This window comes from Saccopteryx bilineata, chromosome 4 (assembly GCF_036850765.1).
Source record: "Saccopteryx bilineata isolate mSacBil1 chromosome 4, mSacBil1_pri_phased_curated, whole genome shotgun sequence".
Lineage (NCBI taxonomy): Eukaryota > Metazoa > Chordata > Mammalia > Chiroptera > Emballonuridae > Saccopteryx > Saccopteryx bilineata.
Window position 1 is genome coordinate 287,783,357 of NC_089493.1, and position 20,656 is coordinate 287,804,012.

The 20,656-nt window shown below is 47.6% G+C and overlaps 2 protein-coding genes across 4 annotated transcripts in view; one reads left to right on the forward strand and one right to left on the reverse strand.

The window, feature by feature from the left end:
- CCNF (cyclin F) overlaps positions 1 to 3,672 on the reverse strand; it is a 31,202-nt gene extending 27,530 nt beyond the window's left edge. Inside the window, exons 1-2 of the mRNA XM_066275212.1 lie at positions 2,046 to 3,672; positions 846 to 1,000 (exon numbers count right to left, since the gene is read on the reverse strand). Of these exons, the coding sequence (XP_066131309.1) occupies positions 846 to 1,000; positions 2,046 to 2,061 (171 nt within the window). The 5' untranslated portion in view covers positions 2,062 to 3,672. The remainder of the gene's footprint in view (positions 1 to 845; positions 1,001 to 2,045) is intronic.
- Positions 3,673 to 11,783: 8,111 nt separating this feature from the next.
- The window catches only part of ABCA3 (ATP binding cassette subfamily A member 3), a 62,313-nt gene continuing 53,440 nt past the window's right edge, over positions 11,784 to 20,656 (forward strand). Inside the window, exon 1 of one of the 3 annotated variants that reach the window (XM_066275215.1) lies at positions 11,784 to 12,010. The gene's annotated coding sequence lies outside the window, so the exon portion shown is untranslated. The remainder of the gene's footprint in view (positions 12,011 to 20,656) is intronic. The other 2 variants (XM_066275213.1, XM_066275214.1) reach the window with 2 other exon arrangements.

The window sequence follows — 20,656 nt, forward strand, 5'->3', positions numbered from 1 at the left end:
AAAAAAAATTTTTTCCCATTGATTTAAGTGAAAGAAGGATCAACTTGTTTCATTTAGTTGTTCCATTTAGTTGTGTACCCATTGATTGCTTCTTGGACGTGCCCTGACTGGGGGTTGGACCTGCAACAGTGTGCAAGGTCGATGCTTTGTTCACTGATTCACGCAGCCAGAGCTAAAAATTTATTTTTCTTTTTAAAATTTTATTTATTTACTTACTTATTTTTATTAAGTGAGAGCCAGGGAGGCAGGGAGGCAGAGAGACAGACTCCTGCATGCGCCCCTGGTAAGCACCCTAAAGGGTGATGCTCTGCCCATCTGGGACAACTGCTCCGTTGCTAGTCAACTAAGCTATTTCAGCACCTGAGGCAAGGCCATGGAGCTATCCTCAGCGCCCAGGAGTCATGGGTGTGAGAGATGAAATGAAAGGGGAAAGGAGGGTGGGGGGAGAAGCGGATGGTCACTTTTCCTGTGTGCCCTGACCAAAAATCAAACCCGGGACTTCCACACCAGGGCTGATGCTCTGTAGCTGAGCCAACCAAAATTTATTTTTCAATTACAGTTGAGATGCAGTATTATATTAGTTTCAAGTGTGATATCCTATTTCTTAAGAGATGCAAATTTTACTGCCAAAGAAGAGTGCTTTCTCTGTTAAACATCACAATGAGTGTGCTTCATTTCAGCTTTCTTACAATCAGAACAACCTCAAGCATCTATTAACAATATCTAACCCTCCTTTCTCTGCCCTCTTTTGTAGCCAAAGTTCTGTTCTGACATTTAAGTACATGAAGCTTTGATGGTATGACCAACAAGGCTAGGGCGGACACTATTTTCATCTAGCAACTTACAGATCGAACAGCAAGGATATCTCCAACAGAAAGCCATTTTAGGATATGAAAGATTACATCTTCTGGGAGACTCAAGATGGTTAGGTTTCGGGGTCTCCTTCTTATTCTTCGCTTTGTAGGATAACAGAAACACTTGGCACACCTACAGTGGATCACTTAAGAAAAAAAAGAATCAGACATCCCAATAAATAAAATTGAAAAAGGAGTTGTACTGATAATGAAAAGTTATGTCTGAAGATGATGTAAATTTTATTTGCCCCATAAAAGGAATCAGCCATATTTCTAGTCCCCAACAAAGAATAAAGGAGGAGTATTATAAGGATAACAGAAGACATCATCATTCATTTAAATATTCAGTAAGTATTTATGGTGAGTAGCAGATAGTCGTATAATTTGGCTATTGGAAAACCTTCTGATCCAGACCCCAGATGACAACCAGGAAGAGAAAAAAAGCAGCCCAAGATGATGAGGTCTCTCAATGAAGCTCCCTGGGACTGGTGCTCATCCCTGCTTCCATTTGCATACGACTTAAATGCATAATAATGATGATCAGTAAGGATCTGTGGACTTGAACAGTCTGGTTTCGAGTCCAAACTATGATGGTCAGCCCCACAAGGAAGCAAAGGCTGATCTTGGAGGCCAGGTCGGTCTTCGCTCTGCTCAGCATCCTCTCTCCCCGTTGGGCTCATTTCAACTCCAGCAGCATCTTCCTCGCGGTAAGCAGAGGATTTAGAAACTCCCGCGCCGGAGCCCCTTGTCTACAATGTACCTGGTTTGCCACCCGCTCCTCCCTCCTGTCGGGACCAGAGGTGGCGGCTCTCCCGGCAGCACTCCGCCCGCCGCCCCGCTGGGTCTTCCCATCAGCAGTTAACGTGCTGCGAAAGCCAGACCTACACTCGGGGCGACCGGTGCCCACTGATTATATGAGTTTTACCACAGTGTCCTCATTTCCTTGATGTAGGATAGACACAAAAACGCTTAACTGCCACAGTGACAATCACCGAAACCGCGACTGCAGTCACAGCCCTCGACAAGGTACTGGGACCGGCGCGGGGATTTCATGAGAACCAGGCGCTGCCTGGCATTTAAACCGCGCGCAGGGCAGGTGCAGCCGGGACCCCAGGCCGAAGGGCTCGAGCCCGTGTGAGCAATCTCGGGCCGCCCGCCCACCGCTGTCCGCGCCCCGGGCCCCGCGCTCACCACCGCCGCTCCCCATCGCCACCTGCACGGCCACTTCAGCCGCCGTCGCCACTGCCTCTGCCTAAGCCGCTTCAGCCGCGGGTCAGCCCTGCGCGGACCGCCCCACGCACGCGCAAACCCGCCCCGCCGCCCGCCCTAGTTTTCAAACGCGCCCAGTGCTCCCATTGGGCGGCCCGGGGGGGCGCGCGCCGCTGGCCTACAGGCTCCGCCCTCGGTCCCCGCTCCACTTGGCGGCCTCGATTGGCCACGCCAGGACGCGAATTCGAACGTCGGCCGTCGATTGGCGGAGTCGCCCCGGTACGCTACTCCAGGCGGGGGTCCCGAAGGGACGCGGCCGTGTTTGGCGGGCAGTGGTTTCGTTAACCCGAAATGGCCCGCGTGTTCACGGGCTGTTCGGTGCTTGTGTCTCGCTGCAGACTCGGCGTCAGAGGTCCTGGCCACCCGAACCCACGGCGCGCAGTGGGTTGTCTGGGAAGGTCGGGGCGTTCCGGCTGCGCCTCTGGATACGGAGTCTTGCGTACGGCAGTGCGCACCTGGGGCCAGGACGGAGTCGTCTACCTGTGGACGCGGACGAGCCGGCGCCCAGGCGGCCCCTGACCCCTGGCCCTCACCCCGAGGCCTCACGCCCTGCTTCTTCCTGTTTGTGCTTTAGGTGAGGACACCCGCTGATTGCACAGATTGTAATGCAGAAAGTTGAATTGGAGGTCTGGGCTCGAAATCATCCACTCAGTCAGCACATTTGACCTCTTCTTCCCCAAGAACGAGGCTCACCCTGGACCCTTACTCCATTCCTGCCCAGGGCAAGCCCAAACCCTCTCACTTTGACCAAATATCTTTCCAAGTCTATCCCCAGTATCTTTCCACTGTCACTTGAGAGCCCTTCCTAAAAGGAAAGTGCACACCTGTTTACTGGTTACTACTGCCAGCCACAGCTGAGCGTTCTGTTCATTCAGAAGTATCAGTGGGTGCTCACATAGTCTATCAGAAACCAATTCACATCCTATCTCTTTTATGAGACATTCTAACAAGGAAATAAATGCAATCCTTTTGGGTTCAATGGAGAACAGAGTAGCTTTGCCTGGAGAAGTCTGGAATCTTGGTCACGGCTCAGATCCCCCACCCTCCCAAAGCCTCAATCAGCTGTCATATCCCCTCTGTTCCCTCATCCCTCCTGCTCCCTGAACCCCGTGGTGCCCAGGTTCCATGCCAGTCTGGAGCAGAAGATGGAGAAGTGAGGTGATGGATGATCACAAGGAATATGAGAGTCTCAGTGGTCCTAAAATGACAAGGGGCTATAAATTGGGGGTCTAAGAGGGGGTTGGGGTGATGTGCACAGGAAGTCAAGTGGATAAAGCTGAACATGTGTGGGGTCTGCACCCCCAGATGTCCCACGTAATGTAGGAATCTGGAGGACTCCTCAGACTTCTCATCTTTCCTCACACCTTTGCTTCTGTTGGTTACTATTTGCCAATTTGTTACTTTGTTGCCTCCTCTCCTGCTATGTTACTTTTTTGCCCTCCTCCCCTGCACTGTTACTTGTTGCCTATTTCTCCCAGGCAGATGTACAGTCAGTGTTAGATTTTGGGAGCACCTTGCAAGCCCTAATAAACTGGAATGAGCTAGTCAGTTGTCATTCACTGCTCTAACTTCCCTGTAATACTGCGGCACTGAGTAAAGAATAGCACCCTGGTCACTCAAAGTTCCTCAGTTGTCCTCTGTCTTGTTCTTTATATCCTTATTGCTCTCCTTTGTGCAGAGGTGAAGTTTTCTTATTTTTCAGGAAACATGTTCTCCTCTTGGCTATGCTGCAGCCACACCTTCCCTAGCCCCCACCCACTCTCCTAGCAGTAAGAGCGCCTAGGACCCAGTGGGGTAAGACACACTCTCAGAGGGTGTGTGAAGAACCCACTTCCCATGGGGCTTCAGGAGGATAAGAGAACTCATTAGAAAGTCTAGACTGTGGGGAGCACAAGGATGTTCCTGCTTGGAATAACATGGCAATTGAAGGCCCTGGGGTGAATGGAAAAAAGAATTCTTGGGTGTCAGGGGGCGGAGGAAAGGGTAAGGAAATGTGAAGTAGGTTGGGAACTCGAAAGATCGCACCGTTTAAGAGAAAGGAAGAGGAGCCTTCAGAAGAGGCAGAGAAGGGTTGTGGAGGAATAGAGAACCAGACAAAGTGGGGAGAGGCCACAGGAGGGCTTTCATCAGAAGGTTGCAAGGGAAATTGTAAATGCCACAGAGAAGTTACATAGAAAAACCAGGGAGAAACCAGTGGGTGTGGTAGCAAGGGATGTGATACTGCTATAATTTTGGGTGAGTGGTGATGGGAGGTAGGAAATGTGGGCAGGGACAGTAGACACCACTTTCCTGGATCTTGGATGAGAAGGGAGGGAGACAATGACCTACAAATGAGGAGCTGAGAGTGCTTTTAGAGGGGGCCAGAGTAACCCCACTGGAGAAAGGTTACTTGATGGGGCATGTCTCAGAGGAGATCCTCATAACAGAAGTGGGTGCAGAGCCACATCTGTCCACACTCACAGGCTGGATAGGGTGATGGTCTGGAGCACACGGGCCTTGGGTCAATGGTTCTCATACCTCGGTTACATCAGAAGCACCTGTCAAGGTCCTGACTGGCTGGCTCAGTGGTAGAGCATCAGCCTGGCGAGTAGAAGTCCCAGGTTTGATTCCTAGTCAGGGAACTCAGTAGAAGCGGCCATCTGCTTCTCTGCCCCTTCCTCTTTTCTCTCTCTCTTTCTCTCTTCCTCTCCTGCAGCCATGGCTCAAATGGTTTGAGCAAGTTGGCCCTGGGCACTGAGGATGGCTCCATGGCCTCCACGTCAGGCATAAAGAAGAGCTCAGTTGCTGAGCAATGGAGCAATGCCCCAGCTGGGAAGAGCATCGCCACCTAGTGGGCTTGCCAGGTGGATCCTGATTGGGGCACATGCAGCAGTTTGTCTCTGCCTCCCTTCCTTTCACTGAATTAAATAAATAAATAAATAAATAAATAAAACTATAAAACTTCTAGGAAAGGCCCTGGCCGGTTGGCTCAGCGGTAGAGCGTCGGCCTGGCGTGCAGAAGTCCCGGGTTCGATTCCCGGCCAGGGCACATAGGAGAAGCGCCCATTTGTTCTCTACCCCCCCCCCCCCCGTCCTTCCTCCTGTCTCTCTCTTCCCCTCCCACAGCCGAGGCTCCATTGGAGCAAAGATGGCCCAGGCGCTGGGGATGGCTCCTTGGCCTCTGCCCCAGGCGCTAGAGTGGCTCTGGTCGCAGCAGGGCGACACCACAGAGGGGCAGAGCATCGCTCCCTGGTGGGCAGAGCAGTGCCCCTGGTGGGCGTGCCGGGTGGATCCCGGTCGGGCGCATGCGGGAGTCTGTCTGACTGTCTCTCCCCGTTTCCAGCTTCAGAAAAATACAAAAAAAAAAACAACCTTCTAGGAAATAAAAACATAGAATATCTCTGTGACCTTGGACTAAGACAGTGGTCAGCAAACCGTGACTCAAGAGCCACATACGTCTCTTTGGCCCCTTGAGTGTGGCTCTTCCACAAAATTCCACGTGCGGGCGCTACCTTGATAAGGAATGTACCTACCTATATAGTTTAAATTAAAAAAATTTGGCTCTCAAAAGAAATTTCAATCGTTGTACTGTTGATATTTGGCTCTGTTGACTAATGAGTGTGCCAACCACTAGACTAAGAAAAGACTTCTTAGCTATGCCATCAAAGGCATAAAAGAAAAACGTATAAATTGGCCTTTATCAGGCCCTCGCCGGTTGGCTCAGTGGATGTAGTGTCAGCCAGGCATGTAGATGTCGTGGATTCGATCCCCGGTCAGGACACACATGAGAAGCAACCATCTGCTTTTCTACTTCTCTTCTCCCTCTCCCCCTTCTCTCTCTCTCCTCTCGCAGCCAGTGGCTTGATTGGTTCAAGTGTCGGCCCCCCAGTGCTGAGGATAGCTCAGTTGGTCTGAGCATCAGCCCAGACAGGGGTTGCCAGGTGGATCCCAGTCAGGGTGCATTCAGGATTCTGTCTATCTCCCCTCCTCTCACTAAATAAATAAATAAATAAATAGGACCTTATCACAATTAAAAACTTTTTATCTGCTAAAGACTTAATAGAATTGTCTGACCTGTGGTTGCGCAGTGGATAAAGCATCAACCTGGAACACTGAGGTTGCCGGTTCGAAACCCTGCACTTGTCTGGTCAAGGCACATATGGGAGTTGATGCTTCCTGCTCCTCCCCCTTTCTCTCTATCTTTTCTCTCTAAAATGAATGAATGAATAAATAAAAATAGCAAAACTATGAAAAGAAAAAGACTTAATAGAATAAAAAAATACACAAGCCACTGACTGGGAGAAAATTATTTGCCAATTGCTATCTGACGATGGAACTGTATCCAGATAAATAAAGCTCTCAAATTCAAAGTAAGAGAACAAGCCAATTTTCTCTTTGGATAAAAAGAAAAATGAAGATGCTTAATCAAAAGGGATATATGACTGGCAAATATGACTATGCAAAGATGATAAACATCATCAGTAATTAGGGAAATGCACATTTAAACCACAACAAAATACTACTTCATAGCTACTAGATAACTCAGGGACTGAAAAAAGCAAAGCAGGGCATGGTATTGGCATAAAGCACTATGTTTAAAGCTGTTAATTTTGGCTCTACTTTTAAGTGTAAGTGAGAAAATCCAACGTTTGCTAATACTAGAATGGCTAATTTTTTTATAAGCTAAACATATACTTCCATATCATCCAACAAGCCCATTCCTGTTTTTACCTAAGAAAAAGGAAAACTTTTATTTTCAAATGTAAAACTTTATTTTTACTCAAGAACCTATACACAAATGATTATGGAAGGCTTTATTCATAATCTTTCCAAAACTGGAAACTGGGCCCTTGCAAAGTGCCAAGCACTTTTCTAAGTATTTTCTGTTTGATGCATCAAATCTACACAATATCCTATGAAGTGAGTACTGTATGATCCCCACTTTACACAAGAAAACTAAGGCACAGAATGGTTAAGTAAGACATTAAGATTTGAGATTCAGCCTGACCACGCGGTGGCGCAATGGATAGAGCATCGGGCTGGGACGCAGGAGTACCCTAGTTCAAGACCCCGAGGTCACCAGCTTGAGCACGGCCTCATTGGGTTTGAGCAAGGCTCACCAGCTTGAGCCCAAAGTCGCTAACTCAAGCAAGGGATCACTTGCTCTGCTGTAGCCCCCCCATCAGGCACATATGAGAAATCAATGAATGAAACAACCAAGGAACTGCAACAAAGAATGTTTCTCATCTCTCTCCCTTCCTGTCTTTCTGTCCCTATCTATTCCTCTCTCTGAGAAGATTTGAGAGTCAACTTGAGGCTGTCATCAGATTCAATAACAGGCTTTAACCACTACAATGTAATGACTGAATAACTGAATGAAGGGTTGGTGTACAGCCATTGGTCTAGAATTTATCGCCCCAATTATAACATCGTTCCTGTGGAAACAATCAGAGAAGCTCTATTCTAAAATTCTGCATTGAATACCAGCAACTTAGACACTGCTGTACAAAATAATAATAATAATAATAATAATAATTCATATATTGGGATGGAGAAAGAGCTGACATTGGTTTCTTTTCTTTCTTTTTTCTTTTTTGTTTGTTTGTTTTGTTTTTACAGAGACAGAGAGAGGGATAGACAGGGACAGGCAGGCAGGAACAGAGGATTGGTTCTTGAAAGAAAAAATTGAATAAGAAAGAGGTGGAGGCCCGACCTGTGGTGGCGCAGTGGATAAAGCGTCGACCTGGAAATGCTGAGGTCGCCAGTTCGAAACCCTGGGCTTGCCTGGTCAAGGCACATATGGGAGTTGATGCTTCCTGCTCCCCCCCCTTCTCTCTCTCTCCTCTCTCTCTCTCCCCCTCTCTTTCTCCTTTCTAAAATGAATAAATAAATAAATAATTTAAAAAAAAAGAAAGAGGTGGAGTGAAGAGAAAGACCAGTCAGCCAGGATCAGAGTTTTCTGGTAGAAAGGGGTTAGAAGGAAGGGGTGAAGTCTGTGAGGGCTTATAGGAAAAGACGATTTAAAAAAAAATATTTTTATTTATTCATTTTAGAGAGGGGAGAGAGAGAGAGAGAGAGAGAGAGGAGGGGGGGAGGAGCAGGAAGCTTCAACTCCCATATGTGCCTTGACCGAGCAAGGCCAGGATTTTGAACTGGCAACCTCAGCATTCCAGGTTGACGCTTTATCCACTGCACCACCACAGGTCAGGCCAGAAAAGACAATTTTTTAAAAAATTTTATTTATTCATTTTAGAGAGGAGAGACAGATAGAGGGAGAGAAGGAGGGGAGGAGCTGGAAGCATCAACTCCCATATGTGCCTTGACCAGGCAAGCTCAGGGTTTCAAACTGGCGACTTCAGCATTTCCAGGTCGACACTTTATCCACTGCGCCACCACAGGTCAGGCCCAGGAAAGATGATTTTTAAGATGTTTGCAACACTTTAATAATCTATGCTCCTACCCATCCTACAAATACATTATTTTTGGGTGGGTTGTTTTTCTTTCTTTCTGTATGTTCATTATAAAATACCAAGCTATATAAGGCTCTAGTTGTATTCACATTATACTAGTATTTATTTGACATTTATGTGCCAGGCATTGTAATAACCACTTAGCATTTGACCCTAAAAAAAATGCCTTTGAGTTTGGAATTATTATTACAGTTTTATTATTATTTTAATCTTAGAGATAGGAAATTGAGATTCATAAAGGTAAATGACATGCTTATTAGTTAAGGGATCAGGTTAAGTTTTTCTTTTAATTTTAAAATTTTATTTAGAGAATTAACTTCAACATGGTGACATTGACCAATAAGAGCACATAGCTTTCAGGTAAACATTTCTATAGCATCTGAACTCTTGATTATGTTGTATACCCATCAGCCAAAGTCAAATCATTTTCCATCATCTTATATTTATCCCTTTTTATACACTATCCCCCAACCCCCAGGTTAAGATTTAAAACTAGGTATTTGTGACTTTTTATTCAACAAATATTTACCAAGTGCCTCCTCTCTGCCAGGCATTCTGGCATCCTGCAACGTAGCCATAAACCAGACAAAATGCTTTTCCTCATGGAGAGTACCTTGTGGTGAGGGACAGAGAGGGAAGAAAATCAAACAAATAAGTGAATACCACTGCAGATAGTAAAAGGTGCTATAAACAAAATCAAATGGGGCATCGAGATGCTCAGTTACTAATCTATAAGGAGTCTTCAGGTGGCAGAATAATAAACCTCTCTACTTGTCATTACTTTACTGTTTAAAAAGTCGTATCTTGATCCCAGAGGCGTGCTGGGAGCAGAGACAGGAACTGGGCTGGTCAGGTGGCAGTGCCCCAGGACTGGCTGGCTTGCTGCGGCCCAGGAACTGCTGATAGGAACCGCCAGATTCCCAGCGGGGACAGCCGAGTGGCTCACCTGTGGCTGTGCCTTGGGCTGCTGGAAGAGGATCCTCAGAGTCTTCAAGTTGCTGGAGACATAGACCCTACTGGGCCATGTTGCAGCGACTGTCGGCTCTGCGCTGTCCACACTCCAGCCCAGTGCATCCTCGCCCAGCCCCATCACCTGCCACGAGACCCTCCAGTCTCAGGTTTGACCCCAACTAGGCCTCAAAACTCTCAGCCCCAGGTGACCCAATCCCTGTCCAGTGACTTTCCCACCCAGGTGACGTCTGCCTCAGGACCCTATCATTCCCGAGTGACTCTGACCTGACCTCACTATACTTCGGTCCAACCCAACCCATCACTTTGGGCAAATGAGTTTGTAAAATTTGTATTTTTTTAGTTTGCTCACTTTTAGTGTTAAAAAATGGTGCTGGGGCCTGACCAGGCGGTGGCGCAGTGGATAGAGTGTAGGACTGGGATGCAGAAGACCCAGGTTCGAGACCACGAGGTCTCCAGTTTGAATGCGGGCTCATCTGGTTTGAGCAAAAAGCTCACCAGCTTGGACCCAAGGTCGCTGGCTCGAGCAAGGGGTCACTCGGTCTACTGAAGGCCCGTGGTCAAGGCACATATGAGAAAGCAGTCAATGAACAACTAAGGTGTTGCAACGCGCAATGAAAAACTAATGATTGATGCTTCTCATCTCTCTCTGTTCCTGTCTGTCTGTCCCTGTCTATCCCTCTCTCTCTGACTCTCTCTCTCTGTCTCTGTAAAAAATAAAAAAATAAAATAAAAATAAATTAAAAAAAAATGGTGCTGGGCAGTGCCAGGTATGTGATCTGTGAAATTGCTAATTATTAATACCTTCCTGCTTGAGAAGGGCCATTGTTATGCTAATGTTGCTGGAGGAGGGATTTTCATGCCAGGAAAGTTTTGGTTTTTTTAAAGATTTTATTTATTGATTTTTAGAGAGGGGAGAGAGAGAAGGGGAAGAGGAAGAGGAAGCATCAACTCCTAAAAGTACTGTAGTTGCTTCTCATAAGTGCCTTGATCGGGCAAGCCTGGAGTTTCAAACCAGCAACTTCAGCATTCCAGGTTGGTGCCTTATCCACTGCACCCACCATAGGTCAGGCATGCCAGGAAAGTTTTAAAAAGAAAAGAGGGGGAGAACAGAGAGAGAAGGAGATGGGGAACAGAGGTGAGGGCTTTTGTGAGCTCCACTGAAACTGGTGGAATCTTTGACTCTAGGAAAAACCGGAGAAGATTCTCCTGGTTGTGGAACTGGAGAATGTGTCAGTAGCTTTGTGAGCTCTGAATAAGAGGGAAGTGTTTTACCCCGTGTGTGTTGCTTGTTGGCTGGTACGAGTCTTTTTTTTTTTTTTTTTTAAGATTTTATTTATCCATTTTTTATTGGAGAAAGAGAGAGAGAGGAAAGATATAGAGAGAACAGGGGGAGGAGCAGGAAGCATCAACTCCCATGTGTGCCTTGACCAGGCAAACCCAGGGTTTTGAACCAGCAACCTCAGCATTCCAGGTCGACGCTTTATCCACTGCGCCACCACAGGTCAGGCTGGTACGAGTCTTGAATAAAGGAATGGCCCACCATTTCTTGACTCCACTGTTTCTTTACTGTCTGTCCAAATCTAATAGGAACCTGCATGTAAATGGCTGGCATTACACTCACCCTCCTGCCTAAGGTGACCCCAATCCAGCTTTGGGAACTTCCTCAACCAAGGTGACCCAAATTTGGCCTTGGAACCCTCCAGTCCAAGGTGGCCCCAACCCTAACCTGTGACTCTCTTGTGGGAGATGACTCCAATCCAACCTTGGGAACCCCTGGCCTCCCCGCCCTTTTGAACTGCTTCTGGTTTCTGTGGTCACATCCCGGGATGCCTGGCCTTCCTGTCCACCCTACGACCGTTTTCCAGAAACTTCCCTGCCCTCCCAGGGCCTTGTCAGCTCCAGCAGCTGTCAGCACCAGGCCAGACGAGGTACTGGACACGAGAGGAGTTGCCCACCAGGAGTGAGGCCGATAGGGAGGTCCATACCCTTTCCGTGAGGAGATGGAGCACCACACCCAACAGAGCCCAGTGCTAAAGGTAAAATGGGAGACCAACCAAGGTCGAGGTTCCGGTGATAACTACTTCACCAGCCTTGCAGCACCTACCGACAACCTGATTCAGCCCTCTGTCAGGCCCCCCACCTGGCCCAGCTGTCCTGCGCCCCCTGCTGGCGTTGACCTGGCGCACGGGACACTGCGCAGGCGCGATAGGGAGGGGCGTTCCGGAGCAGGCAGGGCACCCGCAGGGGCGGCCCACGGCGCACGCGCGAGGCGGCCGGCGCGCCTCCTGCCGGATCCTGAGTTGCCAGATCTGTCTGGCTGTGGCCGATCGCAGGTGCCCCCTCCCAGCCTCGGCGGCCTAGCATCTGTCAGCGTCTGTCGCTTCCGCGAGGCGGGAGCGGCGCTGGGGGCCGAAGGAGTGGACCCCGCGAGAGGGCTGCGCGCAGGCCGCCCGGTGCCCAGGGTCGGTGAGTGCTGTCCAGACCCGCAGTCAGCGCGGCTGCGGGGCCGCTTCTCCGCTGCAGCCGCCTCCTAGCTCCTGCTGACCTGCCCCGGACCCCCGCCACCCTGCACCGCCCCCGCTTTGCCCGCGCCCACCCGCGCTGGCCCAGCAGGTGCATCTGCCCGCAGCGCCAGGCCGCCCTGATTAAGGCTTCCGCGCCTCTCGTGCCTCTGGGCGTGTCCCTATCCCCGCAGGCAGGTCGCTGAAGCCGGCTGCCCTCAGAGAAACTTAAACCTTCCTTCCTAGAGATAGAATCGCTTTGGAATCTTTTGTGCCAAGCTGAGATAAGACTCGCCGGCATTCATCCAGCAGGCACCTGCCTGCCTAGAGCCCTGCTAGTCCCAGGTTGGGGAGCCTACGCAGGGCCTCCAAGGATGCTGCTGGCTCATCTCTCAGTGCAGAATCCCAGAGTGGGTGGAGTGGGTGGAAATCGTTTCCCATACCGGAGTCCGCCTTGCTCCCAACCCCCCTCAGTCCCAGAACAGGGGTCCAGGGGAGATCAGGATCCACTGTTAGTGGTGGGAGTTGTATGAGGATAGCAGGAAGGAAATTCCTGGTCTAGGTTTGAGGGGCCTGCAACAAGCCTGTGTACAACCCCTGTCCGTGGTTAGTCTAGATTTGGTATGATTTTGTGTTTCCACTTGTATCTGCTCTCACACAGTATGCTATAAGCTTGGTGAGGACAGGGCCTGTCTCCTGCAGGAGGGCTTAGGACAGATGTATATTTGGTACATGAATGCACGCCCTCTCTTCACTTTCTTGGACGTGGTTTGATTAAAGCTGTTGCCTTATAGGATTATTTCTGTTTGCCCCTTTGCCTCCTGAACTGTGTGCTCCCTGAAGGCACGGACTGGATCTGGCCTGGATCTGGCCGAAGCTTGCCCTCCCAGCACGCAGTCAGTGCCTAGCACATGACAGGCACTTAGAGAGGGTGTTTGAATGAGTGGCTGAGACCCTGTAACAGAGTGGAGACTCCAGCAAGATGCAAGTGCAAGAGTCATGCACTTTCCTCCTTAGCAACTATATCATTTGATTGGTTACATTTTGGTGCTGCCTTTTGTAAACTTGAAAAGATGAAGGCAGTTTTCCTGTAGGAAGTTTGCATCATGGCAAATATAAGAGAAAGGGAAAATAGGTAAAAATGGATGCCCTGAGAATCTCCCCCTTTTGTAATTTTTAGAGAATTTTTAAAAATTGAACACTTACTTATTATATCTGACAAACAGGATGGCATCATTCCCCTCTGAGGTAATCTACCACTATTGTAATTGTAATGAGACAGCCTTTTAAAACAAGAGGATAACTCAAGTTTTTTTTGTTTGTTTGTTTTAGGAAGAGAGAGAGAGAGAGAAAGAGAGATGGGAAGCATCAACTTGTTGCTTTACTTTAGTTGTTCATTTATTGTTTCCCATATATGCCTTGGCAGGAAGGAGGGTGACTCTCCTGTCAAGCCCCAGTGACCTCTTGCTCAAGCCAGCGCCCTTTGGGCTCAATCCAGTGACCATGGGGGCATGTCTATGATCCCATGCTCAAGCTGGTGACCCTGCACTCAAGCCATATGAGCCGTGTTCAAGCTGGCAACCTTGGGGTTTCAAACCTGTGTCCTTAGCATCCCAGGTCGAAGCTCAAACCCCGTGATGGTGAACCTTTTTATAAAAACCTCCCACTTTTGCAGTGCTGGTCAACCTGGTCCCTCCCACCCAATAGTGGACGTTCCAGCTTTCTTGGTGGGCCAGTTTTCATGGTTGCCCGGTAGCGGAGCAACCAAAGGGCGCTGCGATTGGCCCACCATGAAAGCTGGACCGCCTGCTAATGGGCGGGAGGGACCAGGTTGACTAGCAATGCCAAAGTGGGCGTTTTTCTAAAAAGGTTAGCCATCATATCCACTGCTCCATGGTGCATGTGCTAGGCAGTGTAATGGGAACCTGTTTTGACTTAGGCTCAACTGGGAAGGCCCAGGTAATACTCCGTATTTAACAGGTTTTTCTCTAGACCTGTTTCTTGAAACAGACTCTCTCTCTCTTTTTTTTTTTTTTTTGAGAGAGAGAGAGAGAGGAATATTGAGCTGCTCCTGTTTGTGCCCTGACCAGGAAATCGAACTGGCAACCTCTGTACTCCGGGATGATGCTCCAATCAACCAAGCTATCTGGCCAGGGCTCAATTTGTTTTTACTGACTGACTGTTTGATTGATTTTTAGAGAAGTAGAGTGAGGAAAGGAGAGAGAGGAGAAAGGGAAGGGAAACATTCATTTGTTGTTCCACTCAGCTGTGTACTCATTGGTTGCTTCCTGGGGCTGCCCTGTCTAGGGATCGAACCCACAACCTTGCTGTTTTGGGATGACACTCTTAACTGACTGAACTAACTGGTCAGGGCTAGACCCTTCTGCTCTTAAGTGTGTTGACAGGGAAAGCATTCTAGAACTCTGGGGAGAATGATGGGTAAGGCTCTGTGAATGATTGAAAGACTTACTGGACATGGGTCCTGCTCTGAGGACCTTAGGGTGGAGTTAAAGAGATGATTTATTCACAAATAGCTATGATGTAAGACAGAACAAGATAAGTGACACATGAGATATCCACAAAAGGTGCTGAAAGTGTCCAGAGGTGGAGGAGGATGGCTTTCAACAAGAGCAGAAGGTCTCAACTTTGGCTGCACACTAGAATCACTTGGGAAAGAGTCTCATGGCCATAGTAGAGCCCAGAATCTCCAGGGGTTGGTCTCAGGTATCAATTTGTATCTTAAAGCACCCTCAGAAGATTCTATTGTACAGCCAAGATGAAGAACCCTTGGACCAGTGTTATCAGTGACTGCTTCACAGAGGTGCTAGGACTGGGCTGAGGAATGATAGGATTTTAGAAGGTGGAGACAGATATGGTGGGTGATATTCCAAACAGACAAAACCACAGAAGGCCCAGACATCCATACGAAAGTGTAAGGTGTGTCAGTCCCTGTCCTGGGGAACCTGGGTAGTGAATGGATGGCTGAATTATTTGCATGTTCGGAGTCAACAGGCAGGTAGGAACCTTTGCAGGAGGTGAGTAATGAGTTTGCTGCCTTGCTTCTTACGGAAGATCCATGGTTACCTCTCCCTGGGGATTCTCAGGTGCCCCATTACCTCATTTCCTACACCTAGAGAGGCAGATGGGCCAGCAAGACTAGGAATAGGACTGAGATCCCAGCAGGGGTTAGAAAAGCAGACAGCAGCACAGATTTTGTAGAACTCTCTCCCAGTAATCTCCTTTGGGTCACGTTTCTGACAAAAACATACTCTACCAACTCCCCCCAGGAACTTTAGTGAAAACTCAGAGCCATGTGATTCTGAGGAAATGGCCACCCCAGCCCTGAACAGAGCAGGTGGTGGTGTTAATTGTGAGATCAGCACACTGCGTCTCCACCTGAGCCTCCCAATGCATGTGTCCACAGCCTCAAACCTGGGGGGCATGGAAAGGGGAGTCCTCTCGGACAATGACTGAACCTTAGGGATTTCTTCCCACCTCATCCACATCAGGACCACTTGTGTAAATAAGTCATCTAAAAACTTTTCTTATGCACTTTCTTGTGTAAGAGTTTGAGCATGTACTCCCATATATTCTATTTGTTTATTAAATATAGCCATATACCACTGTCCTCAATATTTTGGACATGGAAATATATACAAATATAGGACTTTTCATTTTAGAGGAGAGAGAGAGACAGACAGACAGACAGAAGGGGGGGAGGAGCAGGAAGCATCAACTCCCATATGTGCCTTGACCAGGCAAGCCCAGGGTTTTGAACTGGCGACCTCAGCATTTCCAGGTCAACGCTTTATCCACTGCGCCAACACAGGTCAGGCCCTACAAATATAGGACTTTTAAAGGGCTGAGAGGCAAAGTGAGCATGATTAAATTTTGCCCATGTAGTAATGCAGTGATTTGCAGCTGGTGTGCTGCAAGAATTTTTAAAACATGCGCTCCCTGACTTTTAATCAGGGACACTGAACTCCTTTCCCTTAGACTGTCAAATTAAAAATGACAACAGAAAACACAACAATAGCACTATGAATGAATCAATTATACTGCTCATAAAAATTAGGGGATATTTCAAAATGAATATGAAGCGATAAAATATCCCCTAATTTTTGTGAGCAGTATATATGTATTTTTTTTTATCAAATTGGGAAAAAGTATATTTGTAGAGTGCCACAGGATTTGAGTAATTCATTTATGTGTGCCATGAGATAAAGAAGGTTGAAAATTGCTGTATTAATGGTACAAAATCTATCGTACCAACATACATACGTTGTTTTTCAACAAGAAAGCCATGTGGGCCTGACCTGTGGTGGCATAGTGGATAAAGCGTCGACCTGGAAATGCTGAGGTTGCCGGTTTGAAACCCTGGGCTTGCCTGGTCAAGGCACATATGGGAGTTGATGCTTCCAGCTCCTCCCCCCTTCTCTCTCTCTGTCTCTCCTCTCTAAAATGAATAAAATTTAAAAAAATCTTTTAAAAAAAAAGAAAGCCATGTGATCGAGTCCACATCTTGTTTATAAAATGGTGAAATATATGTCTCAGCATTTGAAGGTCTGGTTTTGTATCCTCTCTACCTCAGTTCCTGGTTCTTGTGGTACATGGCATTCACAGATCAACATGACACACATCATGAGGACACAGAGACTACACTATGAGATTGGTGCTTGTTTTTCAACCCCACTCACCAGTCATGCAAGGGCTCTTGACTTTGGTCTGATAAATGTTCATGGATTATCAGGGAAGCTGGAAGTCTGGTTTCCAAAGCTTTTGCTGTGCAGGTGTAGGTGTTTGTAAAGATGATGCTCCAACATAGTCACCCAATTGTAGAAACATCTTCAAATATCCATTTTCCTAAATGCTTGGTTCTTGGCAGATTATTTTGAAAGGACATAACTTGCATACATTGTCGCCTTGAAGAGACCAATTAGCTTGAAGGGCCCAATTAGCTTAAAAGAAATAAGCTAGCTGACACACTGCTGTAGTCATTTGCCCTTGAAAAAAAGAAAAGGAAAAGCTCTCCAGATTTGGAACTTTTTTTTTTAATATTACTACTATTTTATTTAATTTATTTATTCATTTTAAAGAGATGAGAGAGAAGGAGGGAGGAGCAGTAAGCATCAACTCCCATATGGCCTTGACCAGGCAAGCCTGGGGTTTTGAACCGGCGACCTCAGCATTCCAGGTCAATGCTTTTTCCACTGCATCACCACAGGTCAGGCCTGGAACTTTTCATGAAAGAAAATGTGAATTTCCTCCTTAAGGTAAAATCACAAGATAACCAGTGAACCTCTGTCACAAAAGATCTTCATAATTATTCCTGAATCACTACAAAGTATTGTAATACTTTGTGTAAGAGTCTTATTTTGTTTTGTTTTTTTGTTTTTTTGTGTGTGACAGAGACAGTCAGAGAGAGGGACAGATAAACAGGAAGGGAGAGAAATGAGAAGCATCAATTCTTTTTTCTTTTTCTTTTTTTTTTTTTTTGTATTTTTTTTCTGAAGCTGGAAACGGGGAGAGACAGTCAGACAGACTCCCGCATGCGCCCAACCGGGATCCACCCGGCACGCCCACCAGGGGCCACGCTCTGCCCACCAGGGGGCAATGCTCTGCCGCGACCAGAGCCACTCTAGTGCCTGGGGCAGACGCCAAGGAGCCATCCCCAGTGCCCGGGCCATCTTTGCTCCAATGGAGCCTTGGCTGTGGGAGGGGAAGAGAGAGACAGAGAGGAAGGAGGGGGGGTGGAGAAGCAAATGGGCGCTTCTCCTATGTGCCCTGGCCGGGAATCGAACCTGAGTTCCCCACACACCAGGCCGACGCTCTACCGCCGAGCCAACCGGCCAGGGCCGAAGCATCAATTCTTTATTGTGGCACCTTAGTTGTTCATTGATTGCTTTCTCATATATACCTTGACTGGGAGGCTACAGCAGACCTAGTGACCCCCTTGCTCAAGCCAGCGACCTTGGGCTCAAGCTGGTGAGCTGTGCTCAAACCAGATGAGCCTATGCTCAAGCTGGCGACCTCGGGGTCTCAAACCTGGGTCTTCCTCATCCCAGTCTGTTGCTCTATCCACTGCACCACCGCCTGGTCAGGCTGTTTTTGTTGTTGTTGTTGTTTGTTTTGTTTTATTTTTTACAGAGACAGAGAGTGAGTCAGAGAGAGGGATAGACAGGGACAGACAGACAGGAACAGAGAGATGAGAAGCATCAATCATTAGTTTTTCATTGCGCATTGCAACACCTTAGTTGTTCATTGATTGCTTTCTCACATGTGCCTTGACTGTGGGCCTTCAGCAGATCGTGTAACCCCTTGCTGGAGCCAGAGACCTTGGGTTCAAGCTGGTGGACTTTTTGCTCAAACCAGATGAGCCCGTGCTCAAGCTGGTGACCTCGGGTTCTCAAACCTGGGTCCTCCACATCCCAGTTTGATGCTCTATCCACTCCACCACCCCCTGGTCAGGCTGTTTTTGTTTTTAATGACTCCAATCATGATATATATATTTTTAAATAATTTTGAGAGGACATTTATTATAGCTGGGGACAGTGAAACAAGGAACGGCCTAGAATAAGAGACACAACAGAGAAAGTAGGCAAGGCTGCTTTGGTTCTCTAGAAATGTTATAGGAAAGAAGTGAGCCAAGGCGGCGGGGCTGTAGTCAGCTCACTGGAGAGTCAGAGAAAAGGAGGCCTTGGAGACAGGCTCAAGGGGTTAGCCTAGGTTGATCTGCCACTGCCTACTGCTCCCCTGGTTGGAAGGGAAAGGCGTGGGCATGCTCTGGGAAAGGAGAGTGCCCGACAGGGTATCTTGAAGCATGTAAACTCCAACATGTCTGAGAGGCTTAAAGTAAACTAGTGGGGAAGAGCCAGTCTTCCGTCAGGGTGTCATGGCTGCTGACACACAGGTCAACAGGGTGCCAGGGTCCTCCCATGTATTAAATATTAGTAAAGCCAATTTTTCTCATTTTAAAAGAAAAATACTTCTAAGTAAAATTTCCCACCGTTCCATTACTCCAGCAGATCATTTTGCTCACCCCACTTGGAGACCAATAATGGGGTTCACTGGTGGGGACCATACTCTATAAATGTGCCTGTTAGTTTCAGCCTGTTTCTTTTTACAGTGGTTGTTAGTATTTGGACATTTGATCTGCAGAATCCATTAAATTAGATATTTTCACATATTCCCTGTACACTCTGCCCCCAGAAGAAAGATCATGTACTGGATAAAAAATTTTTAAAAATTAAAACAAAACACCCTCAGGCAGCATTACTGTATATCTGGACACCCTGTCCCTCCCTCCACACACCAGTCCAGCTCCCTTCTTGGCACAGCACCCAAGTCCTGGTCAGGCTCCCCTTCTGGCTCATTCTCTGCTGTTCCCTCCTCACCACTCTGAACTACTTGTTGTTCCCCACACACTCTTCCACTTCTTTGTGGTCTTGTAATGCCTTTCTACCCCAACCAACAAGAAACTTGAGGCTAGTCTCCCATGTCACCTCCTCTTGGGAGCCTTCCCAGAGCTCTCTTACACAAATGTGTGTGTGTGCACGCACACACACACACACACACCAAATTCATCTCCTCCAGAATCTCATGATGCTTTTATTTGGCTTCAGTTTTGGCAATTACAGTACATGCAAACATTCACAGACTGTGAACTTCTTGGATGGAGAACTCTGGGATTCTCATTTCCAAATCCTTAGTCCCTAGTACAAGTGTCCATTACACAGGGAGCACTTCACAGATGTTTATTGGGTGAATAAATGCTTTTTTGTCTTGTGTATCCTGAAAGGCCACAGATTTTACTCACAAACGTTAATTAAGTACCTGTCATTCTTCAGTGTGTACACACACAGCCCTTTGATACTGCTGACTGTTCTGACTGTTGTGGACTCCGCATGTTGGTAAGGAAGTGCTTTCCTGGCTGAGATGGGTCCTCACCCACCTTGGTCCTCAGGAAAAGTGCCGAGTCCTGGCCAGCACCACCAACAAGGCTAGCTCTCTATTCCACACCTTTGGTCAAGAGGGCAGAACCATGCTGGTCTGTTCTCTGCCTGACATCAGGAGGAACATCTGTGGCTTTACTGAGACCCCGCCCCTCCTACCCACCCATGTCTCCCTCCAGGCCTGTGCAGACGTAGGTTTCTATGAAAGGAGATGTGCTGAGCCTGGGATATGACAGGAGCATGTGACATAACAGGGTGTGTGCCTTGTTCACTTGTGCTGATCTTGAGGCCTACTCAGTAGTGACCTCTTTAGAAGCCTTGACACTATTCTATTCCATATATGCAGAAATAAAACTTTTTTTGTATGGACATATAGAAGTTGGAGGATGTAGTTAAGCCCATAATGAGAAAAAAACCAAATAAAAAAAGTGGAGGTGTCTAGACCCCTCAACGTGTACTAAAGAATGCTGCTGAGCAGTGGGCCCCTGAACAGCCCCGGGTGCTCACGAACTGGCACAGCCCATTGCTCTTCAACTAATGAAAGCGACTGGAAAAACCATTTTCAGAGGACTTCTCTGTGCCATCGAGAGACTTCTCAGAAATTAACAGCCCACAATATGCACTCACTCTGGACCAATTCAGTTGCTCACCTGAAAAAC